A 24,987-nucleotide genomic window follows, 5' to 3' on the forward strand; every position below is an offset into this window, starting at 1 on the left:
CAGATTTTTCTACTTATTTCAAGTGAAAATTTACCTGAAAAAGGTGAAAATTGTCACATTTTTCTGGTGTTATTTTTCTGGTGATGACTCTAAATGTTGAAATAGCAGTAAAACCACATTCATTGATGAAATGACATAAGGGATGGAAAGGGGGGATGGCAGTTTTACAGGGGGGATGATTTTGACTGTTTTTATTTCAGGGGAGATGCCACCCCCCTCATCCCCCCTCAACTCCAGTACTGTCTGTAATTTCCTTAATAGATGCTTCTTGTTGCGCAGTGGATTTTGTGCTTTCCTTTTCTGCCATTTCAATTTCTTTTGATGCTGCCATACCTCAGTATTGTCTTGTATTCCCCATCATCATCCAGTGTTACATTCAGGAACCATAGAGTTTCCTGGAGCACCAGGATCCGACCAGTCTGGTTGCTCATTTCTCGTCCCGTCTTTGAGTTGTACCATGTGATGTTGTAGGGAACGGTGCTGAAGTTGAAGACGTCTGGAGACACCAGTGTGCTATTCAGCATAATCATGTCCCCGGGAACGGAGAAAGCCCTTTCGAACTGGAGATTGTAGTTGGTGCAGTTCTCTGTGACACACATGTAAAAGGAAAACGGTTGTATCTAAGTGAAATTGCAAATGGCAATTAAAAAAACATCATAACACAATGTGCAGACAAAAGCATGACGTTTTATCTCAGAGCAGTCTGTTGCTTTGTTAAGGTGCATCATTTGAAGTTGATTGTGGGAAGAGGGAAGCTGTGTATTTGCAAGTTCTAAGTTATTTTTTATTTATTTTTCATCATTATTATTTTATGTTTTAGTACCTGACAGTAAGATCAGCAAGAATCTTTCTTATCTTGCTTCATCGATCCCTGGATTTGCTTTCAAAGATTTGTTTTTGAAATTAAACTGTTCCCTGTGGGACATCAAATGGTGAGGTTTAAGTAGAGCTTATCTATCGGGATCTATTAGGGTTATTTAAGAGTTTCTGCAGTGACACAATTTTCCAGAAGAGGGCGATCAAATACGTCCAATATGACCGAAGGCAGCTGATTAGAGCTGTGTGTGTGTGTGTGTGTGTGTGTGTGTGTGTGTGTGTGTGTGTGTGTGTGTGTGTGTGTGTGTGTGTGTGTGTGTGTGTGTGTGTGTGTGTGTGTGTGTGTGTGTGTGTTGTGTGTGAATGAGGGAGTTAGAGAAACATGCAGGCTGACACATACGCAGACATTCATGGGTCTGAAGTGTCATTTCTCTGCTGAGTGTGTGTGTGTGTGTGTGTGTGTGTGTGTGTGTGTGTGTGTGTGTGTGTGTGTGTGTGTGTGTGTGTGTGTGTGTGTGTGTGTGTGTGTGTGTGTGTGTGGTATGGGGGAGATGGGGTTGTAAGTGAGTGTGCACACCACTGTGATTAACACACACACACACAGAGTTTGATTCTACCCGAGTTCCTTTTCTTGTTAGGATGCATGGTAGGGATTTCTTGGTTGGCTGGAGAATCAGCGGATGTGTGTTTATATGCACATAAGCTGTGTGTGTATGTGTGTGTGTGTGTGTGTGTGTGTGTGTGTGTGTGTGTGTGTGTGTGTGTGTGTGTGTGTGTGTGTGTGTGTGTGTGTGTGTGTGTGTGTGTGTGTGTGTATGTGTGTGTGTGTGTGTGTGTGTGTGTGTGTGTGTGTGTGTGTGTGTGTGTGTGTGTGTGTGTGTGTGTATGTATGTCTACTGGGGGTTGTGGGAGAATGCATGGTAAAGGATAAATGGTGTGACTGACCCTCTGCGGTTCCTGAGCAGATCTCTGACAAACAGAGGAGAAACAGAAGGCGTTCCAGCGTTGAACTCGAGCCCATGGCTGAAAAACACAAAAGCATTTATTTTTTTTAAATATTTTTATCCTGGTTTTTTCCCCCCATTTTATCACCCAGTGCTCCTACCTAAGTAACAGTAACAAAAGCACCATTTAAAAATGAACACATAAAAAGACCAGGTTCAACATGCTGCAGGAGAGGAAGCATCAGCCTGGAATGACTTCCAGCACAGCTTACAGGAATATTTCTGTTCAGTGTTGCTGACTCATCATAAAAGCCTTAAAACCCAACAACAGTCAGTAAATATTTTCTGTATTATTATTTTTTTCTTAAAAAAAAAAAAGCAGTCAAAGGATTTGTCATCCTGTCTCTGCTTCTTCCTTCCCCTTTTTCGCACATTCCCGATACGTCTGTCTCCTGAGCCAGAGATGACTCGGCCTTCAGTATCTGACTAGTCACTGTAAAAACAACGGTGTTCCTGGGAAGTTTGGACATAGGAACTTTCATAGTCTGCATTGTTTGTACAGTTGGATCCAGAAGTGTCTGGACGCTGATCTCTTTTTTCTTTTTAATGCTTTTGCATGAACTAGGAACTACACAATTTTTAGGAGCTCAACAGCATTGACACAAAACACTGAAGAAAAAAATTATGGTGCAGCCTGATCTTTCACTACTTCAAGATAAATGAAGCATATACAAAGTCTGGATTTAAACAGGTATTGACATGCCATCGGGGGGCTGTACAAATAAGAGATCTAAAGCAGGTGGAGGAGACCACCACCATGCTGATAAGATACAACATGCACTTTTAGAAAGGAGGAACCTTCATTGTGGCCAAATTGATTTGATTTGATTTGAAAATCTTTAATGTCCCTGAAGGGCAGTTTGGTTTGCAACAACAGGATTTGACAGTTTGGACTGTCCTTGAAATGAAAGAAAGGATTGGGGAACTCAACAAAATCAAAAGGCTTGACAGATAATGAAAGACAACTGAAATTAAAGATGACAGATTTAAAGAAACGGAATCACAACATTTCCAAAATGTATAATCAGTGGCGGAGCGTGGGTCTCAGTACAGAGGGGGAGTATTCTCCATGGGCCCTTATGATAGTCATTTTAACTTTCGTTAACACCTCATCCTACCCATCAAACAACATTTATTCTCACTTTTATTGAGCCAAGCAAGCCTATAGGCCTATGCTGCAGAAAGCAGAGTAAAGTCACAAACTTGTTTAGAAGAACACACACACACACACACACACACACACACACACACACACACACACACACACACACACACACACACACACACACACACACACACACAGGCCTGACAGCTGTCAATCACATGGAGCTGTAAACTCAGATAGTCACGGACTGACTCAGTTCCATCTTTGATACAGCTTAAATACAAAAAAAAATACATAACTGGTCTAAAATTACGCAATCTATTTAGATAGATATAGACACAGCGGTCTATAACATAATTTCTGAGCTCTATAACAGAGACTAGACTCGGCGGTCTAGTTGACAACAACACAAAGCTCATTCAAATAGGCCGGTGGTCAAGAATACCACAACATTCTGATAAAGAAATTATTTATGAAGGTTACACTGACTCACCAATGGCAGTTGACTCTTCCATAAAACTTTGTACATGCTTAGTCCTCTTTTAAAGTTTAGCGCTCATCTCCTTCATGGCAGCAAATTTACCGAGTCGGCAAATTGGCTGTAACTGTTAAGGCTGATTTATGGTTCCGCGTTACACCAACGCAGAGGCTACGGCGTAGGGTACGCGGCGATGCGCACGTACGTTGTTTTGTGAAACATCCTGTGTGAATTAAAACTGAGAGTCTACACTTTGATCATATCTTGATTCTTGCTTGTTTCACATCCACTTGTGTGGTGTATAAAAACAAAACCCCAACATCTCTGTCATCGTCTTAGACATACTGTAACAGCAGAGCAAAGGAAGCAGATCTTATGTGAGATGGAGCTGATAAAAGTAATCATTTTTACTGATATCGCAGTCATACAGCTCAAGAATGAAGATAAAGAACAATGAGGACCAATTATGCAATAATTACAGGTCTAGTAACGTGTGGGGTGATGATGCATGTCAGAGCATGGCATAGCTTTGTCAGGTAACTTCTTAAACCCAATCCATATACCCCCACCTGTCTTAACTTGATTGTGCATCATCCAGAATGAAGTTACTTGCACATTCTATCGATTTATCTTTCTTTTACTGTTTTCATTTGAATGTTTTTGTTTTCATTGTTGAGGAGTGAAGACGGTGAAGACTGATTAATACATAACAGTCAAATGTGGCTTGAGTATATTAGGAAAGCATGCAATACTGTATCTCACATCACAGTTTAAACTGGTGACGATGATATAAATCATGAACCACTCATTCAGTGTACAGTATTAATGGTAATGATAGCATTAATCTTTCTGGCTTGCAGCTAAATTTGTCATCAACTGCAGCAGCAACAACATTCTTCCTGTAAATTAGCACCTAAATTGACATCTCAGGCCCCGAGGGACCGACTGACAGGTTAGATAAACTCAGGAACCGTTACTATGGAACCAACTTCCAATCTGGGCTAAGGAGGCTGACACCACCTCCACCTTTAAAACTAAACTGAAAACCTTTCTGTTTAGTAAAGCCTATAGTTAGTGTTAGTAAGCCTTTAGCTAGTGTTAGTAAACCTCTAGTTGGTGTTAGTAAAGCCTATAGTTAGTGTTTAGTAAACCTCTAGTTAGTGTTAGTAAACCTCTAGTTGGTGTTAGTAAACCTCTAGTTAGTGTAAACTCTAGTGTGTTAGAGTCAGTAGTCATGGCTGCAGCTATAGAACAAGACTATAATAGTCTCAAACCAGCTTGGTGGTAGATATGCTGCTATAGGCCTATGCTGCAGGGGGCACCGACATGATCCACAAGTATCTCATAACCATCATTGTTGTCCATCGTTCTTGTAGTTTGTTGTGCTGGTCTACACCCTCAGTGTCTGTTCATATAGTCTTCCCTGTATTGCACCAGTTAGCCATTGTGTCTGTGTCTCTACTATCCCTGTTCTTAGTCTGTTTTCTCTTTTCCTGGGGCCTCATCTATAAAGCTTGCTTGCGCAGAAAAAGCGCCTGAAAGTTGCGAAAGCCACCTTCTACGCAAATCCTCGGATCTAAAAAGAAAAAACTAACCGAAAAATCTGCGTATCTTTACGGCAACCCGGACCATCCCGTAAGAATTTACTTAAGACACGGGGAACTGGCGACGCAGGCTGTGAGGTGGTGAAATGAAGCCAGATTCATGTCATACTCTTAATAATGTCATCACATATCACAACATATGTCAGGCTTAAAATAATAAAATAATAAAATAAAATAATATAGCGCTGATCGTCAGGACTCTGCTGCTGCTGCTGCAGCCTCTTCTTCACCCACCGCTTTAGGACAGAACAAATGAGGGGCTGCGTTTAGGGAGCCCCACGGAGCCCCTCATTTCTTCCCTAAAGGGACACAGATTTCTTTTCATATATATGAGTTTTACGCGCGCGTGAAACCTTTACGTGCTGCTTGTATATGGTGCCTAAATTAGGGTCCCGCGTTAAAACGACGCAGAGCCTACGGCGTAGGGTACGCGGCGACGCGCACCTACGGCGTAGGCTCTGCGTCGGTGACGCGGAACCATAAACCCGCCCTGAGCAGCTCTGAGGAGAGACGGGAGAGGAGGAGGAGGGGGAGCGGGGGGGGGGGGGGGGTGAAGCGGGGCTGCGGGGCCGTTTTCGTATCGCTTTCATACAGTGTCTTGATAATTTGCAATTTAAGGCTGATCCTACCGTTAGTTTTTAAACTGTAAAAAGTAAGGGGAAAAAAAACATGGTTTTGAAAAGACGGGGGGCATGTCCCCCCTGTTGCGCCGGGGAACTCACGGCGTTTAGCGCAGCAACGGCGTGCTGCCACCCACTCACTTTATTTTATTGTATACTATTTATATACTTATTCTAACTTTTACTGTGACCACCAAATAATGTGGTTTTCCTGTCCTCCACATCATCTACAGCATCTAGGTCTCCGTGAAAGTCAGTGTCACGGTGGCTGCTACTTCTCATTCATTCTGACGCCAAACCATGGATCTGCGCCAAACAGGCTGCAGAAAGCCACTGCGCATGCTCAGCAGGCTCATCCATATGCATTTATGGGCGTGTAAAGGGGCGGATTCAGCTACGCAACCTTCCAGCTGGACTGCGTGGAAGTCTGCGTGCACATGGTTTTATTGATCCGGATTTTTTTTTGCGCACGGCATTTTCGGCTTTTGAGCGTACGTGCACTTTTATTATGAATCCTACGCACTCCATTTTAAATGAGGCCCCTGGTCTGTCCAGCTGGTCTTCAGCAGGAGCCCCCCCCTTATGATCCAGGTCCTGCTCCAGGATTCGTCCCTCTTAAAGGGGAGTTTTTCTTGCCACTGTTTATGTTATGTTTATGTAATAATTGCTCGGGGGTCATGTTCTGGATCTCTGGACAGGTCCTAGGGACAAATTGAATTGAATTGAATTGAATTTTGGGCATGCTGATGTTATGATAACGATACATTTCCGATGTACTGTGCAGCCCGTGGTTTGAGTTTGTGTTGTGTTTTAGAATATTTCCCAATGTTCCCAGACTTCTACTCTATGCAATGCTGGTACCATTGTTTATAAAGAGAAAGTGTTTATTTAATTAGGTCAATTTCCCATAACTTAAAAAGTTATGTAAGTAGCTAAAGCTGGAGAAAATGGAGAACTTTTTAGTGGCTGGAAATGGTCATTTGAGGTTTGCATACGTGCAGTATGCATCGCAGGAGATGAATCATGTCTCCCAAGTTAACATGTGGTGCAGTGTGCTTAAAGGTATTGTGACATAATTTTTAACATGCTTTTAACACTATTAAAAGTATTGGCCAATATCCCTCAAATGTGTCTAAAAGGGTGTAACAAGAAAAACTTCACTCCAGTACTCCATGCCTGGCTTTTTTTATGACGGTGTTTTTTGCCTGTGAAAAACACAGCACACAGCAGACAGTGGAGGATCAATGGTATGTGATTTTGTCTTGCACACCGTCCACGGGCTGAGCCTCGATCAGAAGGACTTAGGCACCCGACCGCAAGCGGTCTTCCGTACGCCACATTTCCCACGCCCGCCGCTCGGACGGGGATTCGGCGCTGAGCTCCTCCCTCTTCGCTCGCCGCTACTGAGCTGAGTTTCTTTTCCTCCGCTTAGTAATATGCTTATGCAGCGGGTTGTCTCGTCTGATCTGAGGTCGTAGGCGAAAAAAAAAAGCAGAGCGCGGGTGGAGAGGAGAGAGGCGGTGGCCGTCTCTCTCCCTCCAGCCCGTGGCTCAGTGCTGATGGGCAGGGAGCTGGGTGGAGGGGGCGGTGATTTAGCGGGTCTATACGTAACGGTCCGCCACCCAACCAGACGCGCCGTTTTTGCATAATTATGTGGAAATTCCCAGAAAGCACACAATACACTGAATGTTAAAAGTTCGTTTTTTTTGGGTGTAATTGATGTCAAGACACCCAACTAAACACAAAAAAATCAAGAAAAATTTGTTTTTCATGTCACAATCCCTTTAAGCTCAATGTCAGGCCACATTCAAGGAGGAAACTCTTCACATCTTTCCCCACGTGTGCTAACAGTGGCTACTGTTTTACTACTGTTTTACTACTGTTTTACCTTTTGAACTGTTCAGCAGCAGTAATGGACCATAACTCACTCTAACAGAAGTGAGCAGGACCTGTTGCATGCCTGTGGTATAAAGTGTCTTCCTTTAATAACTTTACGTTGTCTTCAGTTGATCTGTTAAAACAAACTAATAATGACTATTGTGTAGTTTCAGAGCCACCTGTTCTGTTTGAAGTGAAGTGGAAAATTGGACAAAAAACAACAACATACTTTTTCTTTTTTTAACTGTAAACTAGATTATGGTTTCTCTTTTTGATGAAAGAAGCAATGAGCTTGAAGCTGACATGATGAAAATAAGAGTTGTTCCAAGAAAACTGTAGCAACATTATGTGTGGAACTGATAGAAGAGAGAGTTTACAGGGGAAATGTATCTACACCGCAGTGCCCACAGCTTGTTACAGGAAAGAGTCTCAGTTGAAGAGATACAAATGGAAACATACATGCAGATAGAAGTAGATTGGTGGTTAAGCAGGTCTACAGTGAGTGTATAGTGCTGCAGGGTCTGCGGTTTCCAAACTTTCAACTGAATCTTTGTTTTGAGTCAAGTTTCCCAAGTCTCCAAAGTTGCAATGCAACACTAAAGCAATTTCTGTAAAACACTTGTGGGTTTTTAGTCATTTCTATATATTGTGTAGATTAGATTAGATTCAACTTTATTGTCATTGCACATGTCAAAAGTACAGGGCAACGAAATTCAGTTAGCATCTAACCAGAAGTGCTTATGCAGTGAAATAAATACAATATACAGTATATGCACATATATATACACACACACATACATATATATATATATATATATATATATATATATATATATATATATATATATATATATATATATATATATATATACACTGTATATATACACTGTATATATGTGTATGTACATAGTGCAGATTAATAAATAACTATTGTTATAAAGTGAAGGTCAGATATGAATGAATGATAATATATATATTATGAACAGATGAGATGTGATTATATGATTTACACAGATTTGAATTACAGTACTGTACATGGGTGATTGCAGTATTTACATGAGTGTGGAAGTATTTACAGTTTAGGTCAATATATATATTATGTATATATTAAAATCAAGCCTGGTGCTACTGATATATATTATATACATACATATAAATGTATAAAAAGATTGCCAACTGATCTGTACTCAAAGCATCAGGACTTTCAAACTGTTTTACTTTTATAAAGTACTGTGGTTAAAGGGTGTCGACATGCTACAAAAGAGTAAAAGAAGGGGTTTGAAAAAAGTCCAAAGTCCGTCTTGGGCCAGACCCAACATCTCCCCTTATAATTGACCTTTGGTTTCCCACTTTGCCTTGAGCTTCCGATCTGTAAGAAGCAAGTTTATGCATCGGTGGGGTGTGGCGGAAAACCTGTGAGATACAAGACAGACGTGCAAAGAATGTGACAGGGCAGGTAGACCTCCATGCTTTATGAATGAGTGAGTGAGAATATGAATGGTTCAAAACATAAACGAAGCAGTATTCTAATCACTCTCAGTTATAAACAATGCACTCAAAAGTTGCACGTGTCACTTTACAAACTGTAGACTGGCTGCTGTTTTGGTCGCAAACAAAATGATTTTCCGGGGACAGTAAAAGGCTTAAAAGAACAACAGTCTAATTTTAGCCTCCCCGTGTGACTGTTGTCAGTGAGAGCTAGAGACTCATCAGTGGGGCAGCATAGCTTGAGTGGGACAAGCCCAGGCAGGGAGGAGTGTGGAAGGGCTTAGGCAGTTCAGCAGGTCATGGTATGAACGGCTCCCGTGGAACTGACTGAGTCACGTGGGAGCGGGAGTTGTCTGTCACATCTGTCAATGACTAAATGTGAAATGGAGTGAGGAGTGATTCAGAATGGGGACTATATAGCTTTGATTGCACGCTTGTTGTCATCTGTAATATTACACTTGAAAGGACCTTTACATCACAAATAATACACTATAGGGTACCTTCCACTTTTGTCGTCAATGGATGGTAAATAACAGATGTGAGATTGCTTTTTGAAATTTTAATCAAAGTTGTATAAATTATGCAGCTGTTACATCTCCAGTAATTCTGCATAGGTGAAATCCTGATAGGTGAAATCCGCAAAGTAGTAACCTTTTTTTTATTTTTTTTTTTACAATTATTATACAAGGCTTCAAATTGCAGAGATCAGCCCCGCCCCACCGTGACCCAAGTAATTGGATTTGAATGGGAGAAAATGAAAAATTATTATGAAAAAAATACAATAAGTACAGTAGGACAAATAGTGACTGGCGTGTATTTCACTGCTCTTCTGATGCCGCTGCATCCTGACTCGCTCTGTAGCGTATTTTTCTTCTAAAGCCCGCAGTGCAGGTGCATTTTTTCAAGGGAAGAACATAGTTATGGGAAGTTGTTGTCGCTCTTTTTTATTCTGGGCAAAAAGATTCTTATAAACCGACATGCCACCATGGATTATATCTGAGACTGTAATGAACGATTCATCAAGCTGCTGAAGCTCATTGGCCGTTCTCAGCACTGTTGCTAAAGGACCAACGTTATTGACACAGGAAGGGAATAAGCGGGGAGACTGTTTAGCCAATCAGAATGCAGAACACAATGCACAATGCAAATCCGTGAAGCAGCGACACGTGAAAGGTGAACCGTGTAATAGTGAGGGATTACTGTACTCCATACCACGAGGGGATATTGTAAGAGGGTGAACAGGAGTGCAGGAGTTGAGATGGAGGAGAGAGAAGGATGTATGCACCCGAGGGAATGGAAAAGACCTACTGTTGAGTAAAGGGGCTTGTTGGGCGTTCAAGACCTGTGTTTAATTTCCCTGCATATTTTTTCCTTCCACTGACTCAACGTGGCTGCAAACGTGCATCCGCCTGCAGTGTTTTTGCTGTGTCCTGGAGAACGAGTGCTGGTTGTCATCTCCAGCTCTAGCATAAGAGACAAAGAGGTACACCTCTCCTTGGACGATACCTAATGGAAGCCTTCAACATCTGCATAGTTAGCAGTACTGTCCATATAGCTTCTTATGCATCGGTGATGACGGCAGACTCACCACCTTCTTGGATACCTGCTGCTTCTGACATTGGTTGTGTACATGCCTTTGTGCATGAAGTGAAGATAGACCCTTCAGTCAAACCGGTACGCTAGAAACTGCAACGCCTGCCACTTTCTGTGACTGCTTCTGTCTCAGCAGAATTGGATCCTTTAGGCTGGTGTCACTGAGAAGATTGACGCACCGATTGTTGTCACAGGACATAGAAATGGTGTAATCAGGATGTGTGCAGGCATGAGGGAACCAAACAAATCTGTCATCACTGACTACTACCTGTTGCCAAATATGGATGCAATCTTTACAAAACCTACAGGGTGCAAACATGTTCTCCATGATTGGCCTTGCTAATGCACACTATCAGTGGCCTCTACATGAAGACAGTAGAGACCTTACGGCATTCAGTACACAAGATGGTCTCTTTGGATTCTGGACGGTTCCATGTGAACTTACTTCTACCCCCTCATCTTTCCAGAAAATGATGACTGAAATCCTCACAGGCCTTCCTGGTGTCCAAGATGACCTGGAAGCCCTCATTGTCTATGGTCAAACTCCGTTGAGCATGATCACAACCTCAATACTGTCCTCCAGTGGCTCAAGGAAGCTGGGTTGGTGCTCAACGCAGATGGCCCCTGCGCTTCTTAGGTCATGTGGTCACTGCAGATGGCATCGTTATGGATGCTGTCTTGAAAGACCCTCCCCATCACATGTTGCTGCACAGCCTTCTAGGGCGTACTCTCTTGGCAAGTTTCTGCCTAACTTTGCAACTGTTGTGGCGCCTATGCCTGTGCACGTGACAGGGAGAGGTTGAGCTGGTGTGCCCGCCTGCTGTCTTTTTGATTATGACATCTACCTATCTATGTCATCTACCGCCCAGGTTCCCAGAACATTACAGCTGATCCCGTCTGTCCCGTCTTTCCTTACCTGTGTCTACTGACTCCACCCTGAGCCCAGAGCCTGAAGTGGTAGCACAGATTTCTGCTACTTCGTCTTCACTCCCAGTGGCCGATGTTGAGTCTGTCAGTTCTTCTTGCTTTTATCTGCCTGCCTTACCTTCTCAAATTGAAGAGGGCTGGCCTGCCACGGTAAACTCTGTTAGCAATACACGTGTTCCTTGCTACATCATCTGAACTCTCAACAATAGATAACCGCATCCTTGGGGGCTCATGGATTGTTGCACCAGTTTCTGTGAGAGCTACACTGATCACACTGGCTCAAGAATCACTAAGGGATCATGCACACTAAACAACACTTGAGGGACCTCAATTACTGGCCAAACGTAAATTCTCAAGTACAGGCTTCCGTAGCCCGACTGTCACTTGGCTGAGTAATGACAAAACCGCCCGACACATCCTGCTCCTCTTGAGCCTGTCCCCCTTCCTGATGGACCATGGAACTAGCTTGGGGTTGACTGCGAGTTCGACAACGTTTACAGACATGTACAAAAGAGGGTTATGTAAATACAATTGAAGGATGATGAGAACTGACAGGGGGAAGGTTTAGAGGAAAGCCAAAGAGAGATTTATGGATGCAGTGGAGAAGCGTATGTAGATGTATGTTCGACAGAGGTGGAGCATTCGCTGTGGGAACTCCGAAGGGAACAGCCGAAAGGAAAAAAAGATGTGATGGATGTCTATAAACTCATTAGTTTCTGCTAAATACCTTATCAAAAACTGAACTGCACACAGTAAGAAGCACCAAAAGAAATAATAGGACAAGCCTTGCAAACCATGTTGTGATCTGTTGAGAGTTTTAGGAATCCATATAAAAGCTGCTGGTTTCTGGTGACAACAAATGTTGGAAAAATTACAGCTTTACATGAAAACAGGATTTCCAATATGTTTGTTCAACCTTGTTTGGGAAACCTCACGGCTGGGAAACTATCGACAAATAGAAGTGAGCCTTTGGACTTGTAAACGACACACATATTGGTTTTTGCGAAGCCACACTACACTCTAAAAACAAGAGCAAAAGTAACGTTGTGGAAAGTGCTTGCATGGCAGAAACCACACAGATGATGTTGGGAAATGGGCCCCACTAACTGAACAAATTTGTGCAATGTTTAATTTCACTACAACAAACTGACAGAAAGGAACAAGCTTTTACTTCTGTTTGCATTCAGTCTGGTGGTAATTGGGTGTGCTGTCCTGCAAATCTGTGTAGTCATGCGAACTTTGTCCATCTGTTTGTGAGAGTGGTTGCAACATGCACTGAAGAGCGCTCATCGGTCCAAGGTCCCCACAACATGGACATCAACGGGACAGATAAACGCTCAATAAACATGTTACGTCAAGGCTCTTACTGTTAGCCACGTGCTTGTAATCCCGGTACCAAAGTTCAGTTGTATAAAATTAGGAATATTTTATGGCCACTGGAGATGAAGGTCATTTAATGCTGAAAAACATGCAAAGTCAATGAAATTAAGGATAAACGGTCAAATGCAGCCCCAGAACCGCAGACCTGAGTCACCGTAAACATGCAGAGTCCAGTCATGATTCACTGATGAGCCAAGCATGAAGCAGCACTAGGAAATTGTTCTTTCACCTAATGTTCCTACAAAACATTGCCCACCCAAATAACTAACAAATGTGTAAGCAGACCTTCCAACTCCTGACAAGAAAATGTTAGAAAACTAGATTTCCCATTTTACCGAGTACTTGATCAGTCAAAACCTGGTCTCGAAGGGTTCCCGGTAAAGCTTTGTGCTTATCTTTAAAATATTTTCAATAATATTTTAACCCATTTGAACATCTGCAGTGCTTTTTTTTTTTCTTTGGTCCCACGTTGACCTAATTTTTCTTGTGGATTCATCCGAAATTCAACTGAATTTTTTTGGGGTCAAACAGGCAAAAGTAAAAATGAAAAACAGCAGCGCTTTAGAAAGAAAAAGAAGTCCCTGTGAAATAAGTAGTAGAAAGGATTTCATGAATTATTGTCTGAATATGTCAACCAAGGTAAACTTATGGGAAATATACATTTCCCATGTTCCGGGAGTGATGGAGAAATGCGATAAAAGCTAAAATCAGCTTTTTTTAAGAGGAAGAGGATGTGATTCCATATAAGTATGGAGAATTGAAACCCAGAAGTACAAGGCGTGCACTCAACATGCAAGACAAGTACCAGCTTGCTTGAATGACTAACTGTCAGACCTTACATGACAAGCCTGGCAGTTAAAGTCTCTTCGCCGGACCAAAAAATATACCCGTATCCATTTATTCAATTCAAATAATTTCAATTATTACAACAGAAGTTGTCTCTAGGATCTTTCCAGAGACCCAGAACAGAAGCATGGGTCCGATTATACTAAATAGTCATTAAAGCTTTGTTAAAATATGCAGAGGAGAAGAATAATTGAAGTTCAGTGTTTTAAATTTGAACTTTTGTTTTCTAAAATTGTTAGATAATTGTATAATTATCTCCTTTCTCCCGTGAAAGGAAACATTTGGCCATTAGAGGGCAATTAAACTGCATTTCATTGTCATACTCAATCATTTAGCTGATTTATTTCTAACCACATCCGAGAAAACATATTTTCCAGATGCCATGTCAGTGGTGGAGTGGGTCGGATGGGGTTGTAGAGCAGAACATGGTCAATTACTGACCCGGACTATAAAAACCGTGTGGGAATATTCCAATATTAGTAATAATAATAAGACACATGTCATCTCTTAAGAGATTTAATGAGGCATTCCCACATAATAGATTGGGGTGACTTTCTCCAACTAATGAGTGCTGTCACACTAACTCTGAGCCTGATGGTTTGAATTAAGGACATTTTGCCTGTGGGAGTCTAAAGGGCTGAAGGGGTTAGATGCATGACTCATTTAACGGTAAAAAAGGAGCACGATGGGATTTTCCCTTCCTATAGCGGGGCACGAGAAATCAGCGTGCACGAGTATAGTGTGAAATTTAAAGATGTGCATCTCACAAAGGAGTTTTCTTCCTATGAGTCAACCTCAGTAAATCACACAGCCTGCTTCCTTTTGCGGTGAGACGAGACCTCGACACGTCGGATGCATTTGAGCTTTTTCCACCATAGCTGGCTTTTTTTTTGGGGGGGGGGGGTTAAACAAGTAAATCTGTTTCTCTCTGATATTTAGTTTGATAAAGATCTTCCAAGTTTTAGAAGAAGTCCAGACTAAAACAAGATGCAATTAAGAGTAGACTGATAATGTAAAATGTTACCAGAACAGTTACAAAATTTGTTCAGATTGGAGGATGAGGACAACAGACTTAAACTTGATTTCAAACATACTTTTGCAAGGCTAAACATAAAACAAAGGTGTATTTCTGTTACAGGTGTAATTATGGCATGGACAAAGCAAGGAACTGAAAAGTTGCACAACTTTGTATCAGCTTAAGAAAATAAAAAAAAAGAAAAGATAAGTGCCTACAAAAAAAAGAAAAGTAGAAAGAGAAAAAATAGATAGAAGAGTGGTATTTTTGTTTGTTTTCTTGTTATAAATATCTATAGATAGATTGGTGTTCAGTAAGTCAACGTAATTGTATTAACAGAGAGGGGCAGGTATCATAAGTTTGCTTCTTCCTGCTCCTTTTCTTTCATGGTGATAATGTGTACTTCATGGAATTTTGTACATTATTAAGAATATATACCATGAATGGAATAAATGAAATGAAATAATCATCCTAATATCACTTTTTTACCTACTGTAACTATGCTTCAGTTCTCAATTTTGCCTTAAATAAGAGCCCCTGCTGTTTTACCTTCCAGCTTTTGTACTCGCCTTCACCTTGCTGTTTGAAGATCACAGTAAAAACATTATCTCTTCACTTGCTTCTTGCATGTTTTTAGGAGTTTTTCTTAGGAGGTGCAGAAAATTGAGAGGGCATGCGATGATGATGCCTGTGCACCACTGCAGGGAAACCACTGGCACCTTTTTTTAGAATGAAAACCATGAAGAGAGGAAACCAAGAAGAAACAGCAATCCAAAACACACATTCAAAGATGTTCCAGTAGCTACATCTCTTATAGTGTCAACGGAAACGTGATTTTTTTTGTGGTTAGAATTTAAAAAAACACTTCTGAAAGACTAAATGTTTAACGCTGAATGGTGGGCTTCTGAAGGCTTCAACCGCTTTGATAAACCCACTTCGTAATCAAAAACAAGCTAAACTTGCACCGTCAGATAAACACAATTAATCAAAGTATATTGACTCACCTCAGAGAAAGCGACGCAGAGGCAGCAACAGATGGAGGAAGGATGACAGAGTGTACACAACAAAGTGGAGCTCGGAGAGGAAACCTCACCTCTGACCTGTGTGTGCAGAGTGAAGCCTCCAACATGCAGCGCAGCCAATAATTACTCAACAGCTATGTCCCACCTCCACGGAGGAAAGCATCAACAACGCATACAAAGAGAAGGAAGAGTGTGTTTGGACTGCTCTTTCATTTCCTTTGCATGTTAGGACATTGTTAAAACATCATCAAAAGCTTTATCAAAGTGAGTAAGTGACCCATAACCTTGACTGAAAATAATTTCTGTGTTAGGAATCGTTTTTTTCTAACCCAATCGCTCAACACAAAACAGGAGTAATTTTAGCCAAAATCACGCTGTGGTTTTAATTCTGAACCAAGAAGAATCCACAGAAAATGGAACAACAAAATCCTCATTTAAAAAGAACAAAAAACCTTCCTCACAGGAACTCGAAAAAATACACCAGCACAGAACACAAGTTAATACTAATTCATCACACTCCAACAACTACCAAGTTAACAGCAACACAAACCCACCCTGAACCACTGGCAGCCCCGCTCCTTAACCTCTCCTGCTGCTGAGCTGAAGAGCTGCAGGTTCAGGCTCAGAGACCACTCACTGTCCTCTTGGCCACACGCCGCGCTCCCAGCGCTCCCAGCGCTCCCAGCGCTCCCAGCGCTCCCAGCGCTCCCAGCACTCCCAGCGCTCCCAGCACTCCCAGCACTCCCAGCACTCCCAGCACCAGCCGGGCTGCGGAGGAAAGCCCTGCCCGGGCAAGTCCGGCCGAGCCCTAACACCACCCCCCCTCTAGGAACAGATCCTAGATGTTCCAAAACCCAACCTCCTGATCCCAAAACAGGGTGGGCCCAGAGGAGATCCAGGCAACACAAAGTCGGGGCTCCGGGGCCTTGGGCACCAGGTCGGGGAGACCGGTGAGACAGTTCAGGAGCCGTCCAGACCGGTGAGACAGCTAAGGGGGCCGTCCAGGAGACCGGGCCGACCAGAGAGACAGTTCAGGCAGCCGACCCCGGAACCGGACTCGGGACCGGGCACACCGGCCAGAGGGCCGTTCTCGGGACTGGGCAGACGGAACAGGAGCTGATGCATCCAGGACCACCACCGGGAAAGGAACAAGGCGAGGTTGGGGCGGCCACTGGCAGGATTCCTGGGAACACGGGTCGGGCCTCGCAGCACCAACTGCGTCGCCGGGATCTTGACCCCTGGCTGCGTGGTGAAAAACTTTACGGAGCTCGGCCACTAACTCACTGTAAGCGAGAGCTCCCACACCCATCCTGAAAACCTTCTTCCAGGGCACCATTGAGAGCATCCTGTCCAGCTGCATCACTGTGTGGGGCGGTAGCTGTACTGAATACAGCAGGAAAGCACTACAACCCATAGTGAACACAGCTGGGAAGATCATGGGTGCCCCACTCCCTTCCGTGAATGACATTTACACCACCCGCCTCACCCGGAAAGCCATCTCCATTGCGAGCGACACCAGCCACCCCGCACACAGTCTGTTCAGCCTCCTACCCTCAGGTAGGAGGTACAGGAGCCTCCGTTGCCGCACCACCAGACTCAGTAACAGCTTCACACACCAAGCAGTCAGGAAGCTAAATTCTCTCCCCTCACTCCCCCCAGCCAGATCCCCCAGACTGACAGGGAACTGAACTGAAAACTGGCCCCCATGGACCAGGAAGCGGCAGCTCACTTGGCTGCCCGGCCGGTGAGCAGGTTAACGTCGTAAGCTACTCGAGCAGCGTCTGAGGTGAACCGGCTGGGTTGGTGGGTAAACACCAACTCGTACTGCTGGATGAAGGTAGTGCAGGTCTCAAAGTCACCCCCGTACCGCTGAGGGCTGGCAGGGCAGGGTTCCCAGGGTACCGGGTCGTGGACTGCAGGAAATACGAACCACGCAGGCTTCTCCATCACCTCCGCATGCTGAGCTGCGACGGCTTCTTGCCGCTGGACCAGGCCAGCCATTGAAGCCTGCCAAGGCTGGACCTGGACCTGCATGGCTGCCTCCAACTGGGGAGTGTGGCTGTTGGCCAGCCCAATCTGCCTCTCCAGGGCAGCTGGCAATGAGCCACGCTCAGTGTCGGCTGGGTTCATCAGTTTGTAATGTTAGGAATCGTTTTCTTCGAACCCAATCGCACGACACAAAACAGGAGTAATTTTAGCCAAAATCACGCTGTGGTTTTAATTCTGAACCGAAAAGAATCCCCACAGGAATCCACAGAAAGTGGAACAACAAAAACCTCACTTAAAAAGAACAAAAAAAAACTTTCCGAGTCCGGCCGAGCCCTAACATTCTGTTAGCAAAAATGAGTCCATGAGATGCTGAATATTACTTGATAACCATCAACAAAGTCATTGGCAAACATACTGTGGTCTTGACCAAACAGCTGCTCATGCAATATGTTTCACACATAAAACCTGGGGAAAAGCGGTAAATGTTTTATAACTTGAATTAAAAGGTCAGAAAAGTATTTGAAATTTTAAAAAAGTCGACATTAAATGTGACCTGTTCATCATGAAGGTCGAAATTATTGACAAACACAATTTGTTTTTGCTGATAACACCATTTTTTTAAAATAGCCATTAAACATTCTCAGTGCTGGAGGAAAAAGTAAGTGAACCCACAAGTACTTGAGCGAGCGTTGCTGGAGTCCGGGTCTTGAGGTGTGGATCTGTTAGGATTGATGAAGTGCTCCAAGAGTTTAAATGTGCTGTTTCTAAGAAACACGGTTCACAAGAACCATGCCTTGTAAAATCACAACAATCGAACAAAAAAAGGAGATCTCAAAAAAGCTGAATTCTCATGGAGCTGAAGGAGAGCCCACAAGACAGTGCGAAAGGCTTTAAGACATGACTGAACACTTTCCAAGAAAGGAGGGGGAAAATGGTTTGCCAAAGAGCCTGATTGTAATTCATACTACTCCAAAATGGTTTTATTATTGACCATCATCCCGAGGGTGAAGTATAGCAGAGAGGGCACAATGCTTTGGGCATCTTTTCCCACCTCGGGGCCCGGACCACTTACAATCATCCAAGTGGAAAAGTTTACCCAAGGTTGCAGCTGAAAGTCGGTAAAAGTTGGCTCATGCAGCGAGACGATGACCCAGATCAGTGACCGTAAAACCGCCAGAGAATGGCTTCAGAAAAAAAGGGAAAAGCTGAGTGAGAGCCCAGACCTTAAACCACAAAGATGCTGTGGAGTGACCTCAGAAGGGCCTTTAGCTCCAGACGTCCCACAGATGTGCTGGAACTGTTTTACAAACAGGAGCAGTGAAAGAATTCCTCCTGAACGGTGAGTGTTGCAGGTCTGACGCAGTTACAGAAAAGCTCATAACTGCACAAGGTTCACTAGCAATGACTCAGAGGTTTCTCCAAAGTTTTCCTCCATCACTGTCAGTCTTTAATGAGTGTATTCAATACATGCATGAGAAACGATTGTGTCACCAGCTTATTCACATTGTGGTTGTTTATCAGTGTGACTTGCTTAAAGGTTGGAGGATTTTGTGGTGAATAAATGCAGAACACTGTAACTCGGCATTAACTAAGTAAAATAATTAAGTAAACCACATTGGCTTAAATGTGGCAAGAACAACCTACAATGCATTTCTGCAGAAACATGCAGGTAAGCCTGGGCCGCCCCCCTGTAGACAGAAACTCTCAGCAAAGCCACAGACTCGTTCTGCTATGAGTCAACCCCAATAAATCACAGATGTCACATTTTCTCATACAGTAAGGTGCGCTGAGGAGCAAACGTGATCCTATAACAACACGTAAATTGGCCGTTGGGCATAAACACGTTATTCTGTCTCAGTCCCAAATAGAAAAAAGTGAAAAGAAAACATGTTATTTTTTCCCCTTCTTCCTTCCGGAAATGTGGGCAGGTTCAAAAACGGACAGATGATGAATTCATCACCAACAAGTGTGAACACTGCTATAATTTATTTAATTATTACTTATTTTATTTTTTTTATGGCAGTTTTCTTGTCTTAAGGATTCAGGGTGTCTTTACACAACGGCAAGAAAGAATGATGTGGGCAGTGATTGTAGAGAAGCAATTACTGGCATTAGTGAATCTGGCAAAGTTTAGGGCTTTTTTTTTTTTTTTGTCTAATATTTTTATCCAGAATTTTTCCCATTTTTCCCCCCAGTGCTCATCCCTAAATCAGTCCTGGGCATTGCTCCCTCTACCAACTCCGGGAGTTCCTGCACTGAGCTCAGGTCTCCTCCTTAACCTGAGGAATGAGCAGGTTGCTTCTATTCACCAGACAGGGTAAACCTGGGCTTTTTATTGGCCTATACTGAGTACTGAACCCATACCAGTGTTATTCTTATATATTGATATAAGTGAACAAATTAAACAAATTATTCTTTTTTTAAATAACATCAACTGAAGTATGTCTATTAAACCAAAACATGGAGGAATTGAAGCCAGAGATATGAAAAACCAAAAGGCGTTCATGTTTTGACATTAGGGACTTGCATGACTGCTCTTCTCATGGAGGATAACAGCAGTCTGGTACGATCAGGAGAGAGCAGTTCCAAACATGTCCTTCTGTGCTGGGAAACTGGACTGCAACTCCAGATGTTGAATTTCCAGTGAAATCCAGCATTTTTAACTCCTGACAGGAGCTGGTCAAATATGACAATACATCCTACAGCAGGGGGGGGCAGTCCTGGCCCGCCAGAGCCCCTATCCAGCATGTCTGAGAAGTTTCCCTGTTCCAACGAATGCTCATCATCAGCAGGCCGTCCAGGTCTGCACAGCTCTGGTAATGACGCATCAGGGTGTGTGGAACCAGGGACCACCTAAGACATGCTGGATAGGGGCCCTGGAGGACCAGGGTTGGACACCCCTGCACAGCTTTTGTGCATCATGTTCGTCTGGGTTTTCTGGCTCATTTGGAAGGAATTCTGCATTTCATCCCTTTTCCCCTTTAGCTTGATAAACTGCTTTTTCATGTTCTGGATGCTAAAGTGCTTTATAGGTTTGCTTGTGTTTTTATCAGCAACGTTCATGGCCCCTATGGAAACCGTAGCCTCGTGTAATGAGCACGTTGCCGTTTCACTAGTCAAATCAAATCAAATCAATCTTTATTTGTATAGCGCTTTTCATGCAAGTGCAAGTAAAATATGCAAGACAAAGCGCTTTAGATAAAACATAAAACTTAATAATAATGCCCCACCCCCCACAGAGGGGCCTCCACAGGGACCATCCCGGTCCAGACAGATAGAGGAGTCCCCACCACAGCGGTGAAGCCGTGGTGCAGAGCTCCACCACCATCCAGGCCAGAACCACCCCCAGGACGACCCCCTGCAGGCCAGAGTCTCTCCCAGCATGGAGGCTCCCCATGAGGAAACACTGGAGATAAAAGCTACAAGAAAGCAGGATAAGATAGGCTATGAGGTTAAAATACACACTAAAAGTGTTTAAAAGTATAACATAAAATCCTAAAAGTAGGTCTAGAACAGGGGTCGTCAACCCGCGGCTCCAGAGTTGTATGCGGCTCTTTAGTGCGGCCCTAGTGGCTCCTGGAGCTTTTTCAAAAATGTTTGACTTTTTTTTCCTTTTTTTCTTCATTTTTTCTTTTTTTCCTTTTTTCCTTCTTTTTTTCTTCTTTTTTTTCCTTTTTTTCCTCTTTTCTTTTCCTTTTTTTCTCTTTTTTTCTTCTTTTTTCCTTTTCTTTCTTTTTTTCTCTTTTTTTCTTCTTTTTTCCTTTCCTTTATAATCTCGACATTTTGACTTTTTTCTCGACATTTCAACTTTTTTCTCAAAATTCGGACTATTTTCTCGACATTTCACCTTTCGCCATTAGCCTTCATTCTAAGGCTTATACATACAAGACTTTTCATTTTTTGCGGCTCCAGACATATTTGTTTTTTGTGTTTTTGGTCCAATATGGCTCTTTCAACATTTTGGGACCTGCTAAAACAATCATAAGAACAATTTAAAACAATCATAAGAACAATTTAAAACAATCATAAGAACAATTTAAAACCATAAGACCATAAAACCTGGGTTAAATTAACAAAAACAGCTAGTTAAAACAAGGGGATACAAGAAAGACTAAAAGGAATCAGCTAAAAGCCAAGTTAAAAAGGTGAGTCTTGCTCCTGCTAAAAACATCAACAGTCTCTGGTGGGAGCGTCCGACCTAAAATAACACCATATTACTCTTCAGAGCAGGATTGATCGAACAGTTTGCCACTGCTTGGTCACCTGGCAGAGGTTAACAGGCCAAATTGCTTAATTAACTTGCTGTGATCGATTTTTGGAGCAACATAGAGAAATTTGAATTTTGTTTATAAAAAAATGACTTGGTGCATAGGAGTAAATACTCAACGATACCCTTATTTTTATCAGCGCCGAGCATTTCCAATGCTTGTATCGGTACCGGAACAACTCCAGTCTGGAGTTGAAGAGAATTAACTATAAAAACAAAAGCAGGGAAAACAAGAGTACACACCTTTCCACTTCTCTCCTGAGGTGGTCGTGGCATTTGAATCTTTGTCTTAAAAGTTATATCCCTGAAAAGATTCAGGCTGATGGGGGTAAAGAACTTTCTGACGATAGTTTTCAAGGCCTTTACGAAGCAACACGTGAAACATTTTGTCACAGCTGGTGACTTGAAGGCCTCATGGCCGACGAGGGTTCTACGTGACCCTAAAGGTTTCTTTTACACTTCTTTTTCCAGCATACAAACACTTGCTTTTCCTCTCCAAATGTACAGGGCTTCAACATTCTCCTACATTCTATCTTTATCCAGTTTCACGTTTTGTAATTCTGCTTCATAAAACCGCGCTCCCTGGGCTCTTCGTCCTGATCTCTTTGTCTGTCAACAGGTGGAGAAGCAGAAATGCATTCTGAAATGGTAAACGTGTAGTCCTGCCCCTCCGGCTTACACATCCTGACCAGATCTCTCTACTTAAACTTCATCTAAACATTAGGTGGTGAAATTAGGTGGTGAAATACCTCGGTTATTTTATGACTAAGGATCTCTCTGATGACAGAGATATTTACAGACAGTGTCGAGGGATGTATGCCCAAGCGAATATGCTGCTGCGCAAATTCAGCATGTGCTCGGTGGATATTAAAATGTTTTTTGTTTAAAACATATTGTACATCCCTTTACACTGGCCACTTGTGGTGTCAATACAAGTAAAGCAGCATGCAGAGGCTAAACTGTGGCTTATAATGACTGTATGAGGCTGACTTCTTAAAGTCCCAAGGAGCTGTAGTGCTAGTCATATGTTTGCTAGTGTTGGAGTACCAACCTGTGCTGCTGTGCTACGGAAGTTGATGTACAAATTTATATGTAGAGTATCTAACTCTTTAAATAGCATTATCACCTGCTTAATGAATCCTGCACTCAGCTCAGTCAGGTTCACATCTACGTTGTGGAACCACGGGCGTTCATGTCTCTACACTTGCGCCTGACACTGTTTTCTTTTTGTGTCACTGTTGTTTTTTAGTCTTCTGTATTGTGTTTTTTTTGTTGTTGTTGTCTTTTATATCATAGGTTGTTGTCTTTTATATCGTGTATGTTATATGTATATTTTTTTATGGTACTATGGACCTCTTCTCAAGATGTGTCTTTAATAAAGTATGAATTGAATTGAATTGAATTACTCTGCGGCGAGGACGTGCAGGAGTGTACAGACCTTCTCCCGGGTCACCTGCGTTGAGCTGATGTTTATGCTCAAGTGATAACGCCTTGAAACTGCCCTTTTCAAATTCTTTACCTGCTAAACTAGATTCCCCTTCCCTGGGGCCCTGCAGACTTCACTCAATTCCCAGAAAATATTTGATGACTGTTCAGAGATAAGAGTTTCATTTTGCACAAAGACGTGGGAGGTTCCGCACAAATAATCTATCTTTCCCTGAATCTGCACTTTTGATCCTCATGACTGATCAGTCATTCAGAGTTGTAGCATTTTATATCACACCGCCCCCGCCCTCGTAGGTTGTGTTTTATAAAACATACCATAAGGGGACAATAAGGGCAAGCTCATCATTTTGACAGCCCCTCCCCTGAGAGGAAAGGAGGTCAAAAGGTCAACGTTGTCAAAGAAAATCTCTCCTGACGAAGGTCTGACTCATCCGTGGGTCAAAGGTCACCTGTCAAACCTGTCAGTTATGTTGACAGAAGGGTGTGTGTATAGATTTTTAAGAGTTAGTACTTGGATTGTTTGGAGATGACTCCTAGCAGATAAAAGAATGAACTGACAATGTTTTTTCTAGATTGGTTAAAAATGTGTAAACTATTGGTACAGACGTATTTACAATAAGGTTACAGTTCAAGCTATGGTACTGTGTACTATGTATGGTACTATGTACTATGTATGGTACTATTTCTGTCTCTGTCTGAATGAGAAGGTCCCACCAGAGACTGTTGATGTTTGTAGCAGGCTAAAGACTCACCTTTTTAACTTGGCTTTTAGCTGATTCCTTTTAGTCTTTCTTGTATACCCTTGTTTTAACTACTGTAGCTGTTCTTGTTATTTTAACCCAGGTTTTATGGTCTTATGGTTTTTAAGACCATAAAAATTTAAGTTGTTCTTATTTTAGCAGGTCATGCTTTCTAGACCTACTTTTAGGATTTTATGTACTTTTAAACTCTTTTAGTGTGTGTGTATTTATATATATATATATATATATATATATATATATATATATATATATATATATATATATACTGTATATACACACATATGTATATGTATATGTATATGTATATGTATATGTATATACACACTGGATTCACATGTATGTGTATACAGTATAAACCAAAAGTTTGGACACACTTCCCCATTTGTTTGAATGAGAAGGTGTGACATTCTCATTCAGACCATCTATATATATTTATACATACATACATACATACATACACACAAGTTTAATAGGTACACCATGTATGCCCAACAAAGCACATGGCGAGTCATATATTCATTCATTACAAAGGTTTTTTTTTTTCCAGTTTTCCATTTTTCTCTAATCTGTCTGAGTGTCAAACTTCTCTGTACAAGTCTCAAAGTCTCAATGAGTTTGTCTTTGAGAAAAATAAGGAAAGTATGCAGAAGCAGGACAGTGTTAGTCCTGCCTGTAGTTGTCTTTGCACTCAAGCATTGATCTAGAACCGAACAGCATGCACATGCAGAGTTAGAGGAGAACGTCACAC

General features: G+C 42.4%; 1 protein-coding gene across 2 annotated transcripts in view; it reads right to left on the reverse strand.

Annotated features, from left to right (window-relative positions):
- Nucleotides 1–24,987, reverse strand: part of zmp:0000000936 (interleukin-1 receptor type 1) — a 36,799-nt gene that overhangs the window by 11,606 nt on the left and 206 nt on the right. The window contains exons 1-3 of one of the 2 annotated variants that reach the window (XM_061723103.1): nt 15,759–15,823; nt 1,762–1,839; nt 334–586 (exon numbers count right to left, since the gene is read on the reverse strand). In XM_061723103.1, coding sequence (XP_061579087.1) covers nt 334–586; nt 1,762–1,837 — 329 coding nt within the window. In that variant the 5' untranslated portion in view covers nt 1,838–1,839; nt 15,759–15,823. Of the gene's footprint in view, nt 1–333; nt 587–1,761; nt 1,840–15,758; nt 15,824–24,987 lie in introns of those variants that run through there. The other variant, XM_061723102.1, reaches the window with a different exon arrangement.

This window comes from Cololabis saira, chromosome 6 (assembly GCF_033807715.1).
Source record: "Cololabis saira isolate AMF1-May2022 chromosome 6, fColSai1.1, whole genome shotgun sequence".
Lineage (NCBI taxonomy): Eukaryota > Metazoa > Chordata > Actinopteri > Beloniformes > Belonidae > Cololabis > Cololabis saira.